At 37.0% G+C, this 24,859-nt stretch overlaps 1 protein-coding gene across 1 annotated transcript in view; it reads right to left on the reverse strand.

The window, feature by feature from the left end:
- Nucleotides 1–24,859, reverse strand: part of LOC111145090 (transmembrane 9 superfamily member 3) — a 67,873-nt gene that overhangs the window by 42,120 nt on the left and 894 nt on the right. Inside the window, exons 2-5 of the mRNA XM_022499721.1 lie at nucleotides 15,430–15,625; nucleotides 6,148–6,270; nucleotides 2,078–2,238; nucleotides 976–1,053 (exon numbers count right to left, since the gene is read on the reverse strand). Coding sequence (XP_022355429.1) covers nucleotides 976–1,053; nucleotides 2,078–2,238; nucleotides 6,148–6,270; nucleotides 15,430–15,625 — 558 coding nt within the window. The remainder of the gene's footprint in view (nucleotides 1–975; nucleotides 1,054–2,077; nucleotides 2,239–6,147; nucleotides 6,271–15,429; nucleotides 15,626–24,859) is intronic.

A 24,859-nucleotide genomic window follows, 5' to 3' on the forward strand; every position in this document is an offset into this window, starting at 1 on the left:
AAGAGAACACTCTGGGGGGAGGGGAAGTGGAGGAGGTTGGGGAGGAAATTTTAGCTCCAGGAGTAACATGCTAGGACCCAGAGGAAGATTAGAAGTAGTGAGAGGTTCCAGTGAAGTCTGGCAGCAATGATATGAATACTAGACCACAAAAACTTAGATTACCAATAAACTTCAGAATTCCAGTCCAAAAGATCAGATCAGAAGACAGAAGAGGCAAGTCAGGAAGAAAGTCAGAAGAATGGATATATCCCCTTATACTCCATTATCCTCTGATGTCCTCTAATCTCCATCCTTGAAGGAAGAAACCACTAAAATAAAATCCATTTTTTCCTATAAAGAACCAAAGCTACCACCTGTACAAAATCAGCAACAATGTCAGTGGACGTATGAGCTGAGCTCCATCTTGAATCTGCTGGTAGGAAGTGGGGGCATTTCTTCCCAGTCCTGATGTTCCTTTTTATGTGGAAAGACTTCTACCAGCAAACGTTTCTGGTCTCACTCCACTCTCATCCCTTCCTTTCTAGACGAAGCACACATTCTGCTCTGTTTCTGCACATTGTAAGTTTCTCAAGGGCAGGTGCTCACATACAGAAGCTTGAAATAGCCCAGCACCGAGCACAAGAAGTCAGTCTAATTCTGAGTTTCAATATTAACATGGCCACCTGCCCACAAAGTAAGTCACATTTTTCAGTATCAGCATCATTAATAATAAAAGTAAAATTCTGGCTTTTGGTTTGTTTCTTTCCTGTGTTACTCAAAATTGGTTTAAAGCATAGGCATGACGAAGGGGGCTTTTGACTGCTCCCCTAAACTCTCTATCACCCTCGGACTCTAAGCTTACATGTGAAATCACAAGTCCAATGTGTCTGAACTCCATGGCCTTAGTACAGTGCCCCGCATATGGCAGATGCTTGTTAGTGTTTGTTAAACTGACCGAGCACATAATCAATGTCTCAAAATACACAGTTTACCTACCCTGTGTTGAAAAAACGATGGATCAAGATATTTATCAAATCGATCTTCAAATTTTACATCTGACTTTTTCCATTTCACCTGAAAAAAATTTTTTTCACTTAAAAGTAAATGCCAGTAAACAAATTAATAAGCTTATAACAAAACCCTGAGCAAAATTAGTAAAGATCTGGACACTTAGAACAAGAAGCTAGAGAAATGGTAGAAAGTTACTGCCAATTTGAGAAGCTGAAACACCTAAGATAAGAAACTAACCAACTTTCTTCTCTCTGTATTAATAGAACTTCCAACTTTACCTAGAGGGATCACTTCAGTTTTCAAGGACTATTAACTATTGCTGACTTGTATACTTTGACCTGATAAATACGTTAAGAACTGAATTAACTAGCCCAATTAAAATAAGAATCTATCCATCTTTGACTTTAGATCACATTAGTTTTACTACAATTATCAAACTTCTTTATAAGTTCAGTTACATAAATATCATTTGCACTAGTTACATATGCATGAGTGAAAAAAAAAAACTTTCAAAAACTGGCTACTAGCAATGGATTCATTCCAGTTATCAGGGAAAAAACTGGCAAAGAGAGAGGCTACCTACATCAGATTTTTCTTCTTTCCACTATTTTTAATCCTAATGGAACAGAATTAACTTGACAGTTGCAAAGAGCTCTGAGAAGCTCTTACTCTGCAGGAGTATCTTATTCCAACTGATAAAGCAAAACATGGTAAACTATACCCATCCAGCAATTTTCAATACAGCATCATCTCTATCTGCAACAGTAAAAAGGAAAGAGAAACAACAAGGTATGCTGCAATCTAAAAATATAACCATGAAAAGACATGGCTGGCTTAGCTCTAACTGCTCAGTTGCAATGGTAAACTTTGCTGTAGCCAATGGTAAGTCCTGTAAATGCCGAAATTCTCTAATACAGACCTGAGGCAAATCTCCCTGCTTTTAGAAGGCTTACTTATATACATTAAGGAAATACAGTTTTAATAATATTTTGTTTTACCTCATTTTCATTTATTAAAGTAGTAAAACACACTTAACTGTTGCCATTAGGTCACAAACACTTCTTCTTCTATACATTTTAATACTTACTGAATATGACATCTGGATTTTAGTATTGGGAACCAGTTTCACCTTTCCTTCACTAGTTAGATTAACATCAACAATTCGATTGCCATTAAAACCTATTTCGAGTTTTTTATAGGTCCAAAGATAGTAATCTTCTCCATTTTCATCTGCTTCACCAACAATACCTACAAAATAAATAACACTTTATACAAGGTAATATCGCTTAATGTTTAAAATATGTTAGAAGCTAAAAGCCCATTAAAAAAGTTTTTATAAACAAGCATATTCTTCACCATTAGAAAAGGACAAAAGTACAGGCTGGACTTCTACTCTTTATTAACTACTTGACAGACCTTCAACAGACGAATGGATAAAGAAGATATGGTCCATATATACAGTGGAGTATTATGCCTCCGTCAGAAAGGATGAATACCCAACTTTTGTAAATCAACCTGGACAAGACTAGAGGAGATTACACTGAGTGAAGTAAGTCAAGCAGAGAAAGTCAATTATCATATGGTTTCACTGACTTGTGGAGCATAAGGAGTAACATGGAGGACATTAGGAGAAGGAAAGGGAAGGTGAATTGGGGGCAATCAGAGGGGAAGACGAAGCATGAGAGACTGTGGACTCTGAGAAACAAACTGAGGGTTCTGAAAAGGGAGGGGGGATCAGAGGATGGGTGAGCCTGGTGGCAGGTATTAAGGAGGGCACGTACTGCATGGAGCACTGGGTGTGGTACATAAACAATGAATCTTGGAACACTGAAAAGATAAAATTAAATTTAAAAAAAAAACTCCTTGGCAAACATAACCCATGGTCATGCCATGAAGAGTCAGCAAAATCCATCACTAATTTAGTCCTCAAAGTTCATGCTTTGTCATGAGTATCACCTTCATTGTACTAATTATCACCGTATTACTTCCTAATTCCTGAAAATTTCAGGAAAGTATAGTCAACATCTGCCACGGTCACCCAATTAGGAGTAGTCAAACTAAAATTAAAACCAAGTTCTCCAGAGGCCCAATCTAGTACTTTCTCTAATAGCCTGAGATCTACACTTTCCTAAGTAAGCTGCACATATGTGTGTATCAATACCAAAACTTAAAATGCCTCCTCTTTATGCTTCAAGTACTGGACCTATCCTTGGGAAATCACCAAAACAAAAGGAGCATTGAGGACAAATGTTAATGAGGCACTAGTTTAAAATGAGAATTTTGGTTTTGGTTTTTTTTGAAGATTTTTTATTTATTTATGAGAGAGAGAGAGAGAGAGAGCACAAGCAGGAAGGGAGGGGTAGAAGGAGAGGGGGGAGCAAACTGCCCGCTGAGCAGAGAGCCCAACACAGGGCTTGATCCCAGGACCCTAGAATCATGACCTGAGCCAAAGAAAGACACTTAACCAACTGAGCCACCCAGCCACCCCTAAAATGGTAATTTTGATCATAGTTTGGGATACTGAAAGAACACTCAAACAGTGTCAGGACAACAGGTGGTAGCTGAGATCTACCCCTTGTACCCTCATACTGTCAGCTAGTTATCTATCTATGTCTATCTATCTATCAAACCTACAGACTTCCCAAGAGCCTCATCCACTAAAAGTGACTCCTTAAGGCCTTCCCTCTTTGGTCAATGCATCTCATTAAAGTATTAGGGGAAGAAAAGATCATTTCTTCCTCTTAAGCTTATTTACTTATCAACCAAAGTTAAAAAAAAATTTCTCTCAAATTGATACAAATTCAAGGAATACAGTTAATCATTGTGTTTGGGGTTGCAGAGGGATAATGAAATCTTTCTAATAATTAATTTCACCAAGGTTTATTTACCTATCTACAGTGAAAACTCTGGGAGTGGAGACACAATTACACCTAATAAGAAGCTATTCTCTACAGGGTTTTTATTTTTATTTTTATTTATTTTTTTAAGATTTTATTTATTTATTTGACAGATAGATCACAAGTAGGCAGAGAGGCAGGCAGAGAGAGGAAGGGAAGCAGGCTCCCTGCTGAGCAGAGAGCCCGATGTGGGGCTCGATCCCAGGACCCTGGGATCATGACCTGAGCCAAAGGCAGAGGCTTTAACCCACTGAGCCACCCAGGCACCCCTCTACAGGGTTTTTAAAAGACACAGAAACACTTACCCCAAAAAAGCCAAATAAGAATTTTCCTTCTGCCAAGAATTCCCATAGTTCAGACATTCTCGGACACCCAAATGTACTCTCCTAAACATGGCAGGCCCTAGAATCCCAGGGCTAAAAAAGATTTATTTTAGGACAGGAAAGCACAGTTGCCATGTTGCTAAGGGGACCCACAGAAATAACTGAAAAAACCCTAAGGTTCCAGAGAAGAAACCCAAAAGCAATGGAAAAGAGCACGGGAGGAACCTGCTCTCTCACCAAAAAAAAAGGAGACCCTAACTAACGGGTTCTCTTGAACTACAGACTCAGAAATCTTGAGTGAATATTCAGCACGTCTTCTTGCTACCCTTGCTGATCACAGAAATGTCGGTGTTAATGTAATAATAATTACAGTCATTTATACGAAATGCTTACTATTTATACCTAATTAACATGCAACAGAGTAGCAATGATGCATACAATTATATCTTGAGATTGACTTTCTTACAAATTTCATTTTTGCACTACATTAAACTCTGATCTGATATTTTCAGTATTTCAGTTTGCTGCTCACAAATATAGTAGTCTGCTAACAATTTTAAGAACTAAAATATTCATTATATATAAGAATAGGAGTCCAAAGGAAAAAACAAAACAAAACTAAGAGAATAATATGATCAAACACACTGTCTGATAGCTCACTGTGCTTTGCATTTAAAAACAATTTAATTGGATTCTTAACAAGTTCACCATCTTCATGCAGCCAAACCAGCTATGGGACCTACCCAGTCACTAGGACACATCTGGCAAAGCCCTGTGTCTTGCAAGCTGTCACCCATATGAGAAACAAAGGGACAAAGAGCAACTGTGATCCCCAAATGCCCTGCCAATTGCAGTAAGTACACAATTACCCAGGTTGGGGTTTTTTTTTTTTTGCCCCTTTTAGAATATTCACTTACTTTATACTAACTTGCTAACTCATTTCAACAGTACATAAATGTAATTCTTTTCCCTAATATTGTTCTCCTGCAAAGTTACATGTAAATATATCCTTAAAAAATCTAAAATAATTTATCAAGTCCAATACAAAGTTTGAATTTTACACAGGTTTGTATTAACTACGCCATAGTTCCTCTCCATTAATACAGATAAATGAGAGCTAAAACAATAAAAATTTTTAGGGGCACCTGGCTGACTCAGTGGGGCAGTAGGGCATGCGACTCTTGATCTTGGGGTTGTAAGTCTGACCCCATGTTGGGTATAGAAATGACTTAAAAATAAAAATCTTAAAAACCAGGGCACCTGGGTGGCTCAGTGGGTTAAAGCCTCTGCCTTCAGCTCAGGTCATGGTCCCAGGGTTTTGGGATCGAGCCTCGCATCGGGCTCTCTGCTCCCCAGGGAGCCTGCTTCCTCCTCTCTCTCTCTGCCTGCCTCTCTGTCTATTTGTGATCTCTGTCTGTCAAATAGACAAATAAAATCTTTAAAAAAAAAAAATCTTAAAAACCCATGAAAAAAATTTTAAACATATAGTGTTTTGGAAAATAACATAGGAAATACTGAAACAAGTAATTCAGGAGACTGTCTTATCTAAAAACCATACTACCAGTTCCCCATGAGAGAAAGCCAAAATAAAACTTCAAAATCCTATTTAGTTCCTTTGATTGTATTTGATAGAATAAGTCAAAATAAGATACAAAAAAAATGGGAGAAGGGAGGATATTTCTGACCGTTCAAAATACCTTTTAATTCCTTGAATCTGAAAAGTTATACTACATAAAAGTCATATTTTGAGGGAGTTTCATACAAAGTTTGGCAATGTTAAAACCACTTCAAGTACTAGGGGACCATAAAATCATTCTGTGGAAAATACCAAAAACACATTGTACAATCAAACACCTTAAATAAGACTCATTACATGAGTCATGTTTATTATGCAAATATTCCCAAACTTTAAATATAACACACAATATAATACCTACCCCATATTGGTAAGTCATCTATGTACATCTGGTACCAGTAGTGATTTTTTATAGCATACACAAATGCATCTCTCTTTTCTTTATCTAAGTCAATTTCACAGTAAGTGGCTGGCATCACATCATCTGTATAAGGTAAAAATTGCAAATTAGCATACTGGTTTGTAGGACAGTTATAGGAAGAAAAAGCCAACATCTCCTGAAGTTAAAATCTATATTCGTAATTGCTGAATCTGGGTGATAAGTATATGAGGGTTCAGTATGTAATTTTTTCCTTTTTATAGAAGAACACTAATGAAATAATTTTAAATGAGTAACTGGGCTTAAAAAAACAAAAATAAAAAAGCTTAAGACACATAAGAAAGTTTTCACTTAACATATACAAAAACTCAAAACTATGATCCTAAATAGAACGATTTCTAGCTATAATATCTCTGAGATACAAATTCATTTTAACATTCTTAGAGATACAAGTCACTAGAGGCCATAGATTCTATGAGGAATCCCAGTGACTCTTCATAATTAGAAAGATTAAAATATAAATCTCTATCTAGCAGGTGTCACTGTTTATAAATTACTCAAAGGTCCCCTAGAGATGATTCATTTAAACTCTTGACTGCTTTCAAAAATACTGCTACCACAATATTGTTCAGATGGTCTCTAACCTATAAACCTCTCAAAAATGTGCTTACAAATAAGCACTAGGGATGCAAAGTACAACATGATGACTCCAGCTAACACTGTGGCATGATATATAGGAAGGTCTTCAAGAGTAAAACCTAAAAGTTCTCATCACAAGGAGAAAATCTTTTTCTTCATTCTTTTCTTCTCTTCTTTCTACCTATTTGTGATCATTTCACAGTATGAAAATCAAACCATCACACTATATGCCTTAAGCTTATACACTGATAGATGTCATTATTTCTCAATGGAAAAAAATGTGCTTATGATCATTAGTTTCTGAACAAAACAAAATCCAAAAAACCTGCAAACACTCTAGATGTCCACTGAAATTATTTTTTGTATATGACTTACACAATTAGAATAAAAGATAAATCTTAACAACAAAAAAAGAAAGCACAGTTGTTTAAGTTCTCCTGTACTGTATTATTGGTTATTTAGAACTTGAAATACAATTCCCCCCAAGAAACAATGTTAAATTTCTTAAATGTTGATTAAAACTTCTTAAATGTGCACTATAGCTGAACCATGATTAGTGGCCAGCTACAGCATTATTTCCATGACAAACAGCAATCTGAGTTATAACTCCAGACACTAGCAACTTGTTTCCCTAACCCTCAACAAGAGAGAAAGTTTCTCCATAATATAGCTCAGCTCAGAGTGGGTACCCCAAAACCACACCACCAAGATGGAAACACTAAAGTCCCATAAAGGAGGAATAGGGAAATACTCCTACTCCCAAAGTAGGAGAAGATCACTGCTTTCTTGTTTCCAACAACATGGCTCCCATACAGATTTCCTCTTTATCAATGGCCCTTTTAGGCAGGGAGAAATTTAGGATTTTCATGGCAAAAACTGAGGCAGAGAAGGGAAGGAGGATTAGGCCATGAGGTGGCTATAAAGGGCTCTTCCAGCAGGAGCTAGGAGAACTGGTACCAAGAGGTCCCCAGATAGGATTTCCATGGAGTGTGATAATGCACAAAGGACAGGAGGCAACTACAGCAACAAGAGGAGAAAGAGAAGCACAGGAAGGTCCAGACTTCCGTAGCAACAAACAGCTGTGGGAGACCTCATAGCAAAACTCTGCAAAGCCACCAAATCCCTTGCTGCTAAAATCAGACAGTCACTGACAATTGCCATTAACAATGTAATGTGGCAGTGTTATGTATGAAGTTCTGCGATCTACAATACGGCACTGACCTGCACAAAGCTTTTAAGATTCCTCACAGTGTGAACTGTGTTCAGCTCTCTCTTACCCAACCATCTCTCATTCTCTCTCCTTATATTCCAGCCACACTCCACTACCTGCAGATGCCACGCATCCTGTGCTCTCCTGGCCTCGGGATTTTTTTTGCCTGTGCTGGAAAGTCCACCACAAATGTCCACCCTAAAATACATCCCATTCCCCTACCCTCTCCTCCACGGAGTAATCTTTGATTCCCCACCTCTCACACCTCTCAAACCCCACAGCCTGTCCCTTTCTCCTAAGTCTCATGGCTTTCTCTCCATGTCTTCCTTTGGTACCTAGGTCTACACCGCTTACAACCTCATACCAGTATCTTACTTCCTCAAAAGACCATCAGGTCTTAAGAGCTATGTGTATAATGACTGCATCATTTTATCCCTAGCTATGCCTGTTCTACAGGCGCTAAACAAATAAACAAAAAATTTAGCAAATTTTAAGATGATTTTCCACTTATTTGGCAAAGGAAAACACAAAGTATATTATAGTATGTACATATACATGCATCTGTGTATAATTAGGGTGTCTGCGTGCGCGCGCGGGTGTATATAGGAGAAAATGCCAATATAAACAAATGAAATTTCTGAGCAGAGTTATCTCAGAATGATTCACAAAGAGGTCTTGAAGAGTATCTTTCACTGATGTAAAATCTAGTAAAGAACGTGGTCAATGGGAAAAACCTATCTTTATGGCAGGCTAGAAAAAGGATCTTGGTTGATCATATGTTAATGAAATTCCCCTTGCAGGCATGTGGGCAAATACAAACATCACAAATAATTGAACAGTCTGGTTGCTCAACTAAAACAGCTTTTCTCTCAGGAGGGATCTGCTCTGAAGATAACTAATGTAGTGTGCCTGAATATGCCCAATCATTATTCAGCATTCTACAGAGCTGGAAAACAATCTGAAAACTCTATTGCCATAAATCATTGCTATTAAATTATAAAAGGGTGTATCTTTCTCAGATGAAATACATACCTATGAATTCTGAAGAGGATACCATTAAGATTTCACCAATGTAAAAACATTACACAGGGGAAAAATACAAAACCAGAGGTATAAAAGTGACAACTGTTAATACAGATTTCTCAAGCAGAAAGCAAGTGTAGCTCCTGGAAACTACCTACCAACTACCTACCAATAAGTCTGTCATCTATTCACACTCCAGACTAGAAACTGAACAGACAGTGAAAACACTGAAAAAAGAATGTGGTATTATTTGAGTTCTCTAAGAACATATCATGCCTAGCTTTATTAGCTTCCTCTTTTGATAGCATTACCAAAATGGAAATCACAAATGCTCTACTTTAAATTCAACAGCACTGGACAGTTTTTCATGAAGTCACTACAGACAAATTTATTAAAAAAAAAAAAAAAAAAAAGGCAGAAACTTGAGTTTTAGTCTGGGTTCTACTATGGATTAGCTATGTGAATAAAATTCATTTAGCTTCTGTGAACCTCAGATCCCTCAGCCATAAAACAGAGATAACATCTATGCTATCTCCTTCCTAGAGTTGTTTTAAGGATTACAACTGTCAATACATTCACACTGCTAAGTTTCCTTGGGCCACACATCCCTTTGAGAATCCAAAGAAAGTAATATCTTCCCTGTCCCTCCCAAAATATCCCCCATTCACAAAAAACTAAGTGTATAATTTCAGAGAACCCATGGACCCCTGAAGCCATAGCTTCTGGTTCAACTTTGTACATCCAGAGCCTACCACGCTGCTGGAAGGCAGTGAGCATTTAAAAACTGCTGAATGACCAAAAAAATGGACTGGAAAATCTGGTATAGTCAGTCATGTTAAGCATATAAATGAGTACTGATTAACTGACCAACCTATCTGCAATAGAAACGGTACAATTCTTCTAGATGACTAATTGGCAATACGCAACAAGAACTGCCTTAAAAATGTTTATATCCTTTGATTCAGTAATTCCACGTCCAAGAATTTATCCTAATAAAAGACTCAGAGATGCATTAAAATACCTATGTGCTAGGGTAGCCAAATGCATTATTTCCAACAGGAAAAAAGGCAGGAAAAAAAAGGACAAGGAAGGAAGGGAGGAAAGAGAAAGGAAAGGAAAAGACAGGAAAGGAGAGGGGAAGGGAGATGAGGGAAGAAGGAAGGAAGGAAAATAATCAGAATAACTTATAACTGGGAAATGGGGGAAATTACAATATCCAAGTTGCAGAATACTACATAAACACATTTTTAAAAAGTAATTAACAATATGAAGATAAGCTCATAGATGTTAAAATGGGAAGAGTAAAAAATAATTTACATATAACTTATTAAGAGTTAGTAAGTAGTTAGTATCTGACAAATACTAAACACTATGTGTTACAAATTTTTTTAAATCATATATACAGCATGAACCCAATTTTAAAATACTCTAAATAATGTGGATGAATGTAAAGAAAGAAGGAAAGATGGAAGAAATGTTAATGGTAATTAATGGTTAACAATAATCCAGATCATTTTTATTTTCTTCTTTATATTTCTCTGTAGTTTCTAAATTTTGTACATCAATCCTATATCACATCAAAATCAGAAAAAAATACATACATGCACATCCTTTGGGGGGAAGAAAAGACATCTGGAGTAGAACAATGTTATCAATGGCTTGAATAAGAATTTATAAAAAGCCCACGCTATTTAAATTTGCAGTTAGCACAAGGTTTAAGGAACTGCTAACACCAAGAATATAAAACATCTAGATTCAAGATTCAGTACAAGATTCAAATTATTTGGCTTGGCTAAAACACTTTGATTGAAACCAGGAGAACAAAATATGGCACTGAGTTTCCAGACTTCCAATTAAACAAGGCAGATTAACCACAAGTATGTGTCTCTTCCCTCCTGAAACTCCATTAAAATGTCAATAAAGGAATAAAAGGGATGTAGTACACAAGGACAAAAAGAAGACGGTAAGAAAGGATCTCAACGTATTTTTGGAAAATTGAGAACGAACAGAAGATGGCAAAGCAGAGGAAACCATAACATAAGAAAGGGGGTTGGTGTCACAGAACCCAAGAGACACTTGAGACACACATCGAAAAGCAGGGAACAGATGGAGGGCTGAAGACATAGGGGAACTGTATAAAAATATGTTTATGGAAGGCCTGGATGCTCAAGTCCCCTTCTCCACTCATTACAAAGCCAGATGAAGAACCTCAACTCCCCCTTAGAGTAGACCAGAGGCACCTTCCCCTAGAGAACTCCACTACAGAGGCTGCAGAATTTGGGACAGCAGGGAGAGTAGAATCCGGGGACTGAAAACAGGGTGGGGTGATCAACTTAAATAAAAATCTTTAGGCTGAATGAAAGAACGTGCCACTTCCCCAGCCCTTTCCCCACTCTTTGGCAATCAGGCCTTTACCACCAGACGGATATCTGGAAGGACATACTGCATAGTGGTTAAAAGCTCAAACTCTAGCACTGTGTTCCCTAGGTTCAAATCCTTACTCTGCCACTTTCTATCTGTGCATCTTTGGACAAGTTACTTACCTCTGGGCCCCAACTCCCCATCTGAAAATACATCTCATAACATTGAGGATGAAATGTTTCATCATCTTGATGATGAAAATCATCAAGAAAGAGAATCATTGAATTCAAAATATGTAGGACTCTAACCAGCTCCTGGCATTTCTCTCTACCTGTAGTACTCTCACTTATCATTTTACTCCAGAGAAGTAGAAGAAATACTTATAAAACAATTTCATCCCTCTGTTATGTTGGGATATTCAAACAAAAGAAAATTCAAAAGATCAATAAAACAAATGAGAGGAAAGAATCCTTTAGAAGCCATCAGTTTTTCAACAATATCCTTCATTATACTGCAAGAGTTCTCACATGAAGGAGAAGGGGAGTGGACAGTGACCTCCCCTGGTTAGGAACTACTATTCCAGATCATCTAAAGATCACAGTGAGCCAGTTATCTAAAGAACAGATAGGCACAAACTGCCCAGGTGCTACACAATTTATTGAGAGCTTACAATGTCTTAATAACTAAGGATACGAGAGTGAGCAAGAATGTCACTGTCCCTGCCTAGCATAACTAACTACAGTACCCAGCGGGCTAGTGCAACAGCTTGAGGATAAATCAAATCCTATAATCAGTAAACTAATTTAACGTTTCATAATTGCTAGTACCAAATTAAGTCAGAACTATAGATCTACGTTATGTGCTATTAGTATCCACATCAATGACCATTTTTAAAATGTAAACTATGTATGAGGAACTTTGATAAATGTTCTACATAAATTACCTCACTTAAATCAAACAATTCTATCAGATACTTTCCCTCACTTCAGAGGTGAGGACAATGAGATCAAAGAGGTAGAATAATTTGTCCACGACTACACAGGTAGGCAGAGGCAGCACTAGGATGCAGCAAGTCTCTCAGACTTGTTTTTTCCGCTCCACAATGGTCAAGTTCCAAGAAGTACCCTCTAAAATCGGAAGATAATGAATTCAGGCCTGGCTGAAAGATACCCCATTTAATTCTGCCTTCTCTTTTGAATTTTCTCTAAATGTGCTGAATGTAATATTTTGTCTAGTGGAGTATATAACATTATTATGAGGGAAAAAGTTGTGCATAAAATCTCAAGTAAGAGGCATCCTACATTAGACTTAAAACTATTACTAGTTCCCTAAAAGTCTATTTAGTGACCTTCATTTTGGAAATACCAATCCATTTAGCCTGACAGAATCTACTAAATTTAAAAAAAGGTGTGTGTATATACCTACGTGCGTGTGTGTGTGTGTGTGTGTATAGTATTTCCTAGTTTCAAAATATTTCCAAAATTTTATTTTCTTATGTCTTCAGAAGAACCTTTAAAAATCAAATACTTGAGAGATGAAAAATTAACAATATAAATATTTCTATAATTCACATAGGGACAAAAGGTTCTAGTTTCTGTGGCATTACTAATATGCTGTAATAGGACTTGGGCAAATCATTTCATTTCTGGGCCTCACTAAGGGGAAATCAGATGACACAATCTCTAAGGTGCATCCAACCTTTAAAATCCTATGATAGTACAAATAACCAGGAAACCTCATAAAACATTCTTCAAAGCATGATCAACTATGTCTTTGAACAGGGCAAGCAAGGGACTATAGCAGAAAAAGAACTCTAATCAGCATTTACTTTTTCATCTCAACCACTTAATTTAGCAGCTCCCTTAGCACATCCGTGATGGAGGGACAGAGCTGACAAGATTCCAAGGAACCGCCAACTCTTGGGGAATAACACCTGGCCAATTCTTGTTCTTTTCATCTTCAGGTGCTCAGTCAGAAAGTAAAGTAAACCCCACTTTTATAGCCCATGAAAACTGTTTCTCTCTATCCAGACAATCTTTCCATCTCAGCCTCAAGGAACTAATAAAATAAGAAAGGTGAAGATAGCTGAATAACTATTCTTCTTTAGTAAATAGGGCGAGGATTTCAAAAAGCTACAAAATCTGTCCATGGTAGCAAAGTAAGACTCAGAGATTTTACCTTTCTGCTCTCTCTGGTTCCTCTCTAGTAAATTAGAAATGTGCACCAAACATGAAAAAGGAGAAACTTAAGTGAATAAATGCAGGATTGAGGTTTTCAAAGATCCCACAATCTAGTCTTAAGTTTTCTCCTTACTTGTAATTAAATATTTATGTTACCTGATTAAATTAAAACACAAGCCTCAGGGAATGTTTACAATAATTTATAAAGTTACAGGCCAGGCCCCTGTGGTTTAAATTTACAACTTAATTTTATAATTAAGCCTCAAAGAATATAGTGGAGGAATGGAAAGGGGGAGAAGAATGCAAATACATATATTGATTTTGAACAACGGTAACAAAAAAAATACTCTAAACAAAAAAATAAAACTTAACCAACCAAACCTAAACATCTTTAAAATATAAAACATCTCAAATCAGGGAGGCTGGGTGGCTCAGTCAGTTAAGCCCCTGCCTTAGGCTCAGGTTGGTGATCTAGGGATCTTGGGATCAAGCCCCACATTGGTCTCCCTGCTCAGCAGGGAGTCTGCTTCTCTCTCTCCCTCAGCTCCACTCCACCCGATGCTCTCTCCCTCACTGGTGCTCTCTCTCAAATAAATAAAATCTCTAAATAAATAAATAAGTAAAATCTCTCAATTACATCCTCCTCTCAAAAGTGCAAAAATAAAAAAAAAATAAAGTGCAAAAATGCCAGAAGTCAGTATTTTAGGTTTGTAGACAATGAAGTCAAAATTAGAGTAAAGAACTTCAGTAAAATCAATACAGTAAAAGAAATAGGATTAAAATTCAAAGCTCCTGATTACAAGATCCAAGCTCTATTCAAAAATCAAGATGCCTCATCAAAGATCCTGTAAAAATTCAATTACTCAGGCTTCTGCTCACTGAGTTAAAAATGTCTATGCAGGAAATATACTCTCTGGCAAATTTCACAGAGGAAAATTAAAAGTTTAAACGTACTTAAAGGGCCTGATAAAATAGATGCCAGCATAATAAACAGATGAGTATTTCTTCCAATTTTAACAAGTCTTTGACCCAAAATTTTTTTTAAGGTTTTATTTGTCAGAAAAAGAGAGAGGGGGAGGACAAGCAGGGGGAGCAGTGGGCAGAGGGAGAAGCAGGCAGGGGGAGAAGCAGGTTCCTCGCTGAGCAAGGAGCCTGATGGGGGACTTGATCCCATTACCTTGGGATCATGACCTGAGCTAAAGGCAGATACTTAATCTACTGAGCCACCCAAGCGTCCCTGACTTAAAATTTAAAACCACACTACCCTACAGGAACTGAGAGAGCAAATTAATACATACTGATTAATACATTCTGAGCCAATGGTACAGTTTGGATTTGAGGCTTTACACAAGATTTTTAAGTATCCCATATACCCCACTATATCCCTACACCTCCAAAAATTGTGAATCTATGAAGGCCTTCCCTGACCACATACATCCAGTCACTAGAGAGTTTACCAGAAATCACTTTTCAGAAAGAAATAGGTTAAGGAAATAGAATTTTATTAACAATTATTTATTATTTTACAAATATTCCAAATAAATCTTTGCTACTAACATACTTTTCTAAATGCAATACATTTAACTTGTAGATTAAACATTTTTTAGAGTCTAGAGCTGTGGTTCTCTAAGATCAATCAGCAATGCCTGAAGACAATTTTGGTTGTCACAACTGGAGGGTGCTACTGGCATCTACTGGATGGAAGCCAAGAACTGTGCTAAACATCCTAGAATGTACAGGACAGCCTCCCACAAAAAAGAATTATCTGGCTCCAATGTCAATAAGGCATAAACTGAGAAACCCTGATCTACAATCTAACTTGTATTATAAGAACTACTAAGGTTTACTTACCTTTGAATTTAATATCCAGACCACTAAATTCCAATTCAACTCCTTGAAGTGCTTCTCCCAGAGTTTCATGGTAATGACTGATACTTTTTTTTGACCCCACACAGAATGGAAGTGAAAAGTACTTATATGTCTCTTGGCGATTATGGTAGGGCCCAACGGTATTCATCCATAAAACGACTTCCTCTTTATCTTGATACTGAAACAAAAAAAGCATATCATAATATATATTTTTTTAAATCTGATTCAAATTAAGGGAATATTTGTTATTTGTGCTAAACAAAAGTATACTGTCTCTGGGAACCTATAAAATAAAACACTGTAAGTTTACTTTAATCCGATGATCAATGTCCACACCTTAAAAAAGACACTTGGTGAATTTTACACTTGTAGACAATAAAGTCAAAATTAGAGATCAAGACCCTGAGATCAAGACCTGAGCTGAGTTCAAGAGTCAGACGCTTGAACAACTAAGTTACACAGGTGCCCTGACACTTAGTGAATTTAAAAATTTTATCTTCTGATTGTGGTCTCAGGCAGATCCACCTCTTCTTAAACTTTGTTTTAGAGAAGGTATTATATGAACACAGTCCAACAGCACATCAAATAATGATGAACCCAGAAACAACATTATTCACTGTGCTAATATGGTCATGGAAGGAAGAAAGAAAATCAATAGCTTACCCGAAACCCATGTTAATCATTAGAAACTAAAAAAAAAAAAAAAAAAAATCTAATGTTGCCAGCAAACACAAATAAAATTTCCTCTACTTTCTAATCTTTTCCATGGCCACTGGTCAAAGTACTAGAAAGGAGAGAAATGACTGAACAAAAAGAAGAGAAAGCCACACTATGGAATCCCCACAGTCCATTCAAGCCATCATGCTATTCCCAGCCCCGCTTTATTAGCCTGAAAGACATACACTGTATGCATATTTCTTTGAATAAAAAACTATGGTTCTCCCCATCAGTAAATACTGTATGTAGCTAAATCTGGAGTGTGGTCCAATGACTTTGGGTAGGTGACTTCACCTTTTCAGCATTGGGGATGTACCAAAGATTTCTAAGATCTCAAGTTCAAAATTTCAGTGATTCTATGAAAAGCAATTACCCAAATAATTTTAAAACTAGTAATCCTAATCAGCAATATAAATTGAAGACAACACTGGATACAATTTAAGTCAACAAGTAGTATAGAAGTTAAGGCACCGAACAATTAGTGAGTGCCTGCCACACACCAATAAATTATGTTTGTAACTGAGGATACATCTTTGAACCACACATGTTCCCTGTGCTACTGGAGCTCAGATAACTGGAAAGATGGACACTGAACAATTATAATAAAGTAAGGTGCTATGGAGCATGTAACAGAAGAAGCTATCCAACTAACCAAACTACCAAATTCTTACCTCCAGTGCTCCATTTAAATTATACAAACGTTTTTGATCAAAATCCAATCACTCCAAAACCATACTCGTCCCACCCAAATCTAGCCTTTCTTTACTCTTTGTTTTTCTAACGGTACCACCATTCTCTCAAACAGGAGACTCAAACCCCAAGTTCCTCTGTATTCCAAAAAATACTGACTTGTCTACTCTTACCCAGAGCCTCTACCTCTTCCTTTTGGTTCACACCACCAGTACCCTATGACTTAGATCTAATCACCTCTTCTTCAAATATAATAAATGTCTCATTGTTCATACAAAATATCATCTAGGTCATTAAGAAAATAATAACTATCCTACTTTTTGAATACATGAGACACATACCAAGCATAGTGGTGTTAAGGATACACAGCTGACCCTAGAACAATGCAGGGTTAGTGTTATCAACACACCCCACAGTCAAAAATCCATTATGTAACTTCTGACTCCCCCAAAATAACAGCCTACTGTTTACCAGAAGCCTTACTGGCAACATAAACAGTCAATTAACACATTTTACTATGTTATATGTATTATATACCATATTCTTACAATAAAGTAAGTTAGAGAAGAGAAAATGTTAAGAAAATTAAAAGGAAAATACATTTTATCATACTGTACTGTATTTACGGAAAAAAAAACACTGCATGTAAGTGGACCTATACAGTTCAAACCCATGTGGTTTAAGGGTTAATGTACAGATAAATAAAATACTGTCCTTTCCTTTAAGAAGTTCACAATCCATAGTGGAGCCAGATAAGTAAATGCTTAACAATGAATATGTGTTAAAATTAAGGTAGTAAAGGGCTACTCTAGCAACAATAAAGGAATGATTAATTCTGCCTTGGTAGAGAAGAGTCAGAATGAATAAAAATACAGAAAATCATAAGTGGTTTCAAGTGAATTCAGAAAAACAATTGTATATAATCTTCACATATGAAGGAATGAATAAAAATATATCCATACATCCCCACTCAGTTATGTATGCCACCACTCTTCCATCCAATGCTCATGATCACACAGCACCAATCAATCAAGGTACTCCCTTCTGCTAAATATATATGGTTATAGCATAAGAATTCTCAAAGCAGTGAGCTAAACCAATCAATTATCAACTAACCAGAACTGGTATTAGAAACGAGACCTGCTTGCTAGGCAGAAAGCTCTCTGCATAGTGTAATGTACACAAAAAATATTTAATACGATGGGAAAACACTGACAAATAATGAAATGTAAAGTTCATTAGCAACTGACTTAAAAAAAGCTTGAAGTATGTGTACTGACTGGTATGTGGCACTGCTTGCAACAGTACCCTTTTAGAGAAAAAAGTAAGGGGAGGTAACAAAATACACTTTGTTTTAGAGAAGGTATTGTATAAACATAGTCCAACAGCACACGAACGTCCAACAGCACACGAACGCCCAATAGCACATCAAATAATGATGAGCCCAGAAACAACATTATTCACCGTGCTAATATGGACACGGAAGGAGGAAAGAAAATCAACAGATTTTCTTAAGATTTTTTCCATTTAAGATTAGAATGAACAAGAGGACCCATCAATGAGGACCTTGTCATTAATCCTGCTAAGAATGCAGCAATGTTTAAATGTTACTTGTAAAAATAAGCACAAGAACACTTTCTATAAATTCCAATACTCATAATTCCTTTAAAAATAGACAAAAACTTGAACATAAATACTTGTTAAAATAGGGCTTTCATTTATTTTATACAAACTGAAACATAAGATTAATATAACTGAAGGGTCACAGCGTATGTTCATCTACACATTCTGAAGTCACTTATTTTAGCCTTTTGTGAAACCTGAACAGGGCAGGAGGCTTGTCATGACATGACAGAAACTGCACGGTCACAAACCCTACACCGTTCTGTAGCCACAGAGTCCTTTTGGGAAGAGGACTGAAATAATAATTAGAAATATATATACATATTTAATACACACACCTTCATACATATACAGACACAGACACATACAGGGGGTGTGGTTAGAGTGAACATTAAGTCAAAAATGCCCCTTTTCTTTTATACTACCGTGGTCAATATAATGAATCTAAAATGTTTCTTTTCATTGCAGTTCTTGATTATCCCTGACAGTAAGTGCTCCCAAGACAAGAGTTCTTTTTCAAGACAGAAAATGAGTCTTAAAAATATATTGAAATTAGAAAATATCGAAAGACTTAAAACAACTTTTTAAAAAGGAAAAAAAAAAAAATCTTTCCTTTCCCCAAAGCTGCTGAGACAGTCCCTGACCTCCACCACTCTGCGGGAAGAGAGCAACAGGTAAGCTCTTCTCTCTACTCATGGCTAAAAGGCTAACCTCATTCACTTTCAAAACATTCCATGAAGTCCTAGCAAGCTCTTTTCAATCCTTTCCTTGGAAGAACTCTGAGTTGGCCAATGACACTGAGAAAGATTGAGTTTTATAACTTCCCTGCAGAGTATAACCAGAAAAAGGGGAAAAAAGCCAAGGAAGCACAGCAGTGAATGAGGGGATCCCTGAGCACGGCAGTGGCTCCTTCCACGAGGCCTTCCTGGGAAGCAGCCGAACGCGAGGAGGACAATTCAGACTACCTGCTTTCTTCACCTCACCATTCCACTCATTTTCCAGTTCTCACTGCTAAACTGAATTTCTGAGCTGTCCACTCTAGCCAAAATGGCTTATCATACGGTCTTCCCTTCATTTCCTTTCCTACATTGTTTCTCATGCCATGCTCCCAAATCTATAATGCCCTCCTTCTCTCTACTTAGCCAAGTTCTACTTACCCTTCAAAACTACTCAAATTCCTCCTTTCTCAAACCCTTCAATTCTGATGAGGTAAAGCCTTTACAGACCAATCCCTAACATGATCTCACCATCTTTTCTGACAGTATCATTAGCTAACACTTAATAAACACATACTATGTGTTAGGCATAGTTCTATGGTCTTTACATGAATATTTAATCCTCGCAAAATTTTTAAGATAGATCCTAGTATTTCCCCATTTTACACATTACACAAACTAAAGAACAGAGATGTTAAATAATTTGTCCAAGATCATATAACTAATTAGTATCATGCTTACAAACTTGGGAGTACATTTTTTCTAATCCCTAGTCAGTTTCATTAGCTAAAGAAGCAAAAACTAAATGAAGAAAATATGAAAAAAGTACAGTTGTACAAAGCAACTAAAGACAGTACTGAAGAGCAAACAACTTTTCCATTTGAACCTTTAATCTGCCCCCAAGAAAAAAGCTTCCTAGGAAGCTACTTGTGTTCTAATTTCCAAAGACCTTTATGACCTTTATTCTCAAGATGTCACCAATGTTAGGCCTCTCTTACTTAAATACTGTTTATGTGCTGGAAAAGGGGAGACACAGAGGTTTCCCTTCTTGATAGAGACCAGGAATTACTTTTTCTCAGGAGGAACACTTTAGGAGACCGTGTTACTGTTGTACTCATGTAAAATCTGAATAAAGAAATAAGAATTTATATATACAGGCAAAGCACTAATGGCTCAGAATAAGCACCCAAATGCCACTACTTTCATGGGATGAAGTAAAAGATGCATGTTTTAAAATTATGTATCTGAGAAAGCAAAAATCTAGTTCTGAAAGTGTTTCAGAAATCATAATTTCAATGTCTTTTATTTAAAAAAATCACAATTTTAATACAAATAAATGATAAAATATAGAAGTATATTTTGGGATAGTCCCTTGAGATAACTGTGCTCTCTCCCTCTCTCTCAAAATAGCTTTGTACCTAAATAAACTTTGAGTCTACCATAGAGTACAGCTGAAAATAGGACAACGAATTATGGCATTTCCTAAAACTGATCTATATTAAAGTACTCACAGCTTCACCTGTAGTAAAGAAATTGTTCTCTATAAATCTTCAAATAAGTTTTAAGAGTTCCTATACTTTTTTTTTTTTAAAGATTGTTATTTATTTATTTATTTATTTATTTGCCGGACAGAGAGACACACACACAGCACGAGAGGGAATACAAGCAGGGAGAGTAGAAAAGGGAGAAGCAGACTTCCCGCCCAGCAGGGAGCCTGATGGTGGGGAGGGCAGTGGCACATCCCAGGACCCTGGGATCTCGACCTGGGCGGAAGGCTAACGCTTAACTACTGAGCCACCCAGGCGCCCCTCTTGGGGCTATTCTCTTAAAAACAAAGACAAAAGGCTGCTATTTGCCAAAGGAAAGCAAACAAACTATTCCTAAAATCACTCAGTGGTATAACTGTTTATAGCAGAGGCTGACTGTAAACTACGCACAGATCAGGTCCTTCTAACATTACCTACCAGAGCTACAATGGGCCATGAAGAAATGGGGAATTTAGCCCTAAGTCACAAAAGGAATCCCAAACACTATGCATCTTAAATGAACAATGGTCTCGATTGGTTCACTGTGCTTTAAGCAATAGGGTTTCTCCCTTCCAACACTGCATGTTCTTGTTCCTAGTAGCTCCCTAATTACTCCAGTCACTGAACAAGCACTGATTAAATACCACTGTGCCAAGCACAGAACTGGGGTATATTAACAGACTAAAAGAAAGAAAAAAAAAATGACTTTGTGACCCTGAGGAAACAGAACCCATAAAACTTCAAGACTACAGTACAAACCATAAAATGCATTAAGATTCTGGTTCATTATTGGATTTTGGTGCTGACATCTTTACATACTATTGCTACAAGGCAAGTAGAAAAAGCAAGGACTAGAGAGTCAGTCAGTAGGCCTCTTCAGGTCATGGGGAAAATGAGTGTGTTGGATTAAATGATCTCAAGACTTCGGAGTTCTAAAATTCTGATTCTCAATTTGAAATCTTTTTAACAGAGTGCTCTGGAATCTTGGGAGACACAGTACTCTAACTATAGATGTTTCCAAGTTCTCTGAGTTTCAGAAAAACAAATAAGCATAAACCACACCTTCTACATCCTTGACTCACTCTAAAAAGTATTTTTTATGACCCTTAATCACATATTAAGGGCTATGTTTCATGAAAGCGCTCATTATTTTTTTACTCCAAACAATATGTCCTGCAATCCATTTATGATTCTAGTGTAGAAAGGTGAAAGGACACATTTTTATATATTCTAGATGTTACTCTATAGCCTCTAGAAGTTAACAGCATATTTCCTTCTCATTATCCTTATGAGAACATTATAAGAGCTCTGCATTAAAAAGTACATAAAAAGGACGCCTGGGTGGCTCAGTTGGTTAAGCACCTGCCTTCAGCTCAGGGCATGATCCTGATATCCTGGGATCATGTCTGGCATCGGGCTCCCTCTGCCTGCCACTGCCCCTGCTTGTGACCTCTCTCTCTCTCTCTCTGACAAATAAATAAAATCTTAAAAAAATAAAAATTCAGGTCTCCTTGTTCAACATTTATTAAGGGGTTCCTGGCTGGCTCAGTCAGTGGAGTATGTGACTCTTGATCTCAGGGTCATGAGTTCAAGCCCCACGATGGATGTACAGGTTACTTTAAAAAAAAAAAATTAAAAATTTCTAGATGGTGACAGAAGAGCATCAAATCAAGCAAAGTATCCAATGCTTGCACATAGTATGTGACTGCACAGGTCAAATGCCCATTAAGTGGGCCCTATCCTTCCTTAATGCTATCCAAACATTTCTTCAGTAACAACCCATTAATGGAGCTAGACTTACCGAAAAATTTCTTTAAGAACTTAAAAATATTATCAATACAGAGAACTACTCAATTTAATACCAAGTGTTTTACTGTCCTATTTTTACAATGAAGGGCTGCAGAGCATGTTCTATGAAAGTGTAAAAGACTATTAATTCAGACTGAGTTCAAATCCTACCTCCTTCCCCACTGGTTGTGTGGCCTCAGACAAATAACTTAACCTCTCTAGTGTTGGTTTCCCTATCTATAACAAGGTATGGGGCACCTGGGTGGTTCAGTAGGTTAAGCCTCTGCCTTCAACTCAGGTCATGATCTCAGGGTCCTGGGATCCAGCATCGCGCATCATCGGGCTCTCTGCTCCGTGGGGAGCCTGCTTCCCCACCCCACTCTCTGCCTGCCTCTCTGCCTACTTGTGATCTCTGTCAAATAAATAAATAAAATCTTTTTTTTAAAAGGGTATAATATTATCTCTCTCACAGGTTATTTATATTTAAAATAAGAGTTAATATATGTAAAGTACTTAGAACAGTGCCCAGCACATGTTGCCAACAACAGTCCTATTAGTTATTATTTCTTTCTGGAAACTATCTTCACAGAAAGTTAATCTAAAGGGCAAACTAACTTCTGAGAATTGCTCTCTAATTCATAATTCAACCCCCCAAGTTTTTATTACACACCTACTCAATACCATTTCCTTGGCAATTTTTCTCCTCCTTCAATATCATTCTTTCTTCATTAGCTACTTCCATGCTCTTGGGAAAAAAATCCACTTGACCATAACCTTTTCAGTACTTTTATCTGGCTAAGGTGAATGCCCAGTTTTCAAAAAATATTTTTAAGGAACTTGGGAAAAGTAAAAATTTTGGCTAATAGCAAAAAAAAAAAAAAAAAAAAAAAGACACTTATTTAAATTTTATACTTACAGCTTAATGTTATTCTTCCTACAACATTTTTGCTTTTTAAAAGCAAAATGGGGCACCTGGGCGGCTAAGTCATTAAGTGTCTGCCTTCGGCTCAAGTCATGATCCCAAGGTCCTGGGATCGAGACCCACATCAGGCTCCCTTCTTGGCGGAAGCCTCCATCTCCCTCTCCAACTCCCCCTGCTTGTGTTCCCTCTCTCGCTGTGTCTCTCTCTCTGTCAAATAAATAAAATCTTTAATAAATAAATAAATAAAATATAACCAAGTGAGACCAGTTCAATGTAGACACAAATAAAATGAAATGGATTCTAAATCTTTCTGCCCAGCAATTATCCCACACATACTATATCCTCTCAAAAAGCATTTCTCATATATTTTATATTCTATTGCTGGTATAAAAAATTGAAATGTTCCCGGCAGTAAAATTTCAGTGCAATCTGTATTTACATTTTACATCTATAAATTAAACTCAATCCTTTCTATATATCTCAAATTTGTGAAATATTAATAGTTTTCCCTATTTATAACAGTCTATATAAAACACAAGATCAAAAAGAAGAATACTAATCTTAAACTTGTATGCCTGTATGCTAAGAAAGGGCTGTGAGTTTTATTTGGTAACTTTCCTTGAGTGTTCAAAAAACTGGAAAAATATTAGGATGCCCACTGCAAATGAACAGGTTCTTACACTTTTAGATTTTACCTGACAGAGAAAACAACAGGAAACAGTTTTTTAATTTAACTGTTTAAACTATGAACAGAATTATCTTAAGGTGAAGTCACAAATATAGCACAAAAACATGTCACTGATTTCAGATTCGTGCCTCCAAACACACACACACACACACACACACACACACACACACACACACAGAGGAAGTTTCTGGCTGTGACTGAAGGTAAAACAGCCAAAAGCTTAGAGCTTCCATTAGCTAAAATAAAAGCTCAGCCAACCCAGGAACTAGAGAAAAAGTCTGGTTGATTACAAATAAAATCTAAAGTAGGGTCACTGAATAAATAAGGACGATCGCTTCACTTCCTCACTTATCAGGAATGACAGCAAGACTCACCCAAATCTTTCAGATCTAGTACGTACACAACCTCTCACGAAAAATCACGTCATTAATGAGTTACGATATTAAAAATAAAAAAAAATTACTCGCTAAGCAACATCTCAGTTTACAAGACTTCCCTGCCTGGTTCGCATCTAGCACTCCGAAAACCATCGAGTTACAGCCCTCAGTGAAAGTCATTTGAAGAGTCGTTAACATCCACGCTTTGATGTGAAAATACCAATTAAATAAACAGCCAATCACTTTTTAAGCCAAACGCGAAAGGGACTGTTCTCGGCCCACAGGAACCCTGGGAACTTCAAGACCCCCTACAGCCAGAAGCTGCCCGGAGACCCCCGGGATGGGAGCCTCATCTAGGGGCTGGA

Source organism: Enhydra lutris, unplaced genomic scaffold (assembly GCF_002288905.1).
Source record: "Enhydra lutris kenyoni isolate GAN:26980312 unplaced genomic scaffold, ASM228890v2 scaffoldscaffold12, whole genome shotgun sequence".
Classification (NCBI taxonomy): Eukaryota; Metazoa; Chordata; class Mammalia; order Carnivora; family Mustelidae; genus Enhydra; species Enhydra lutris.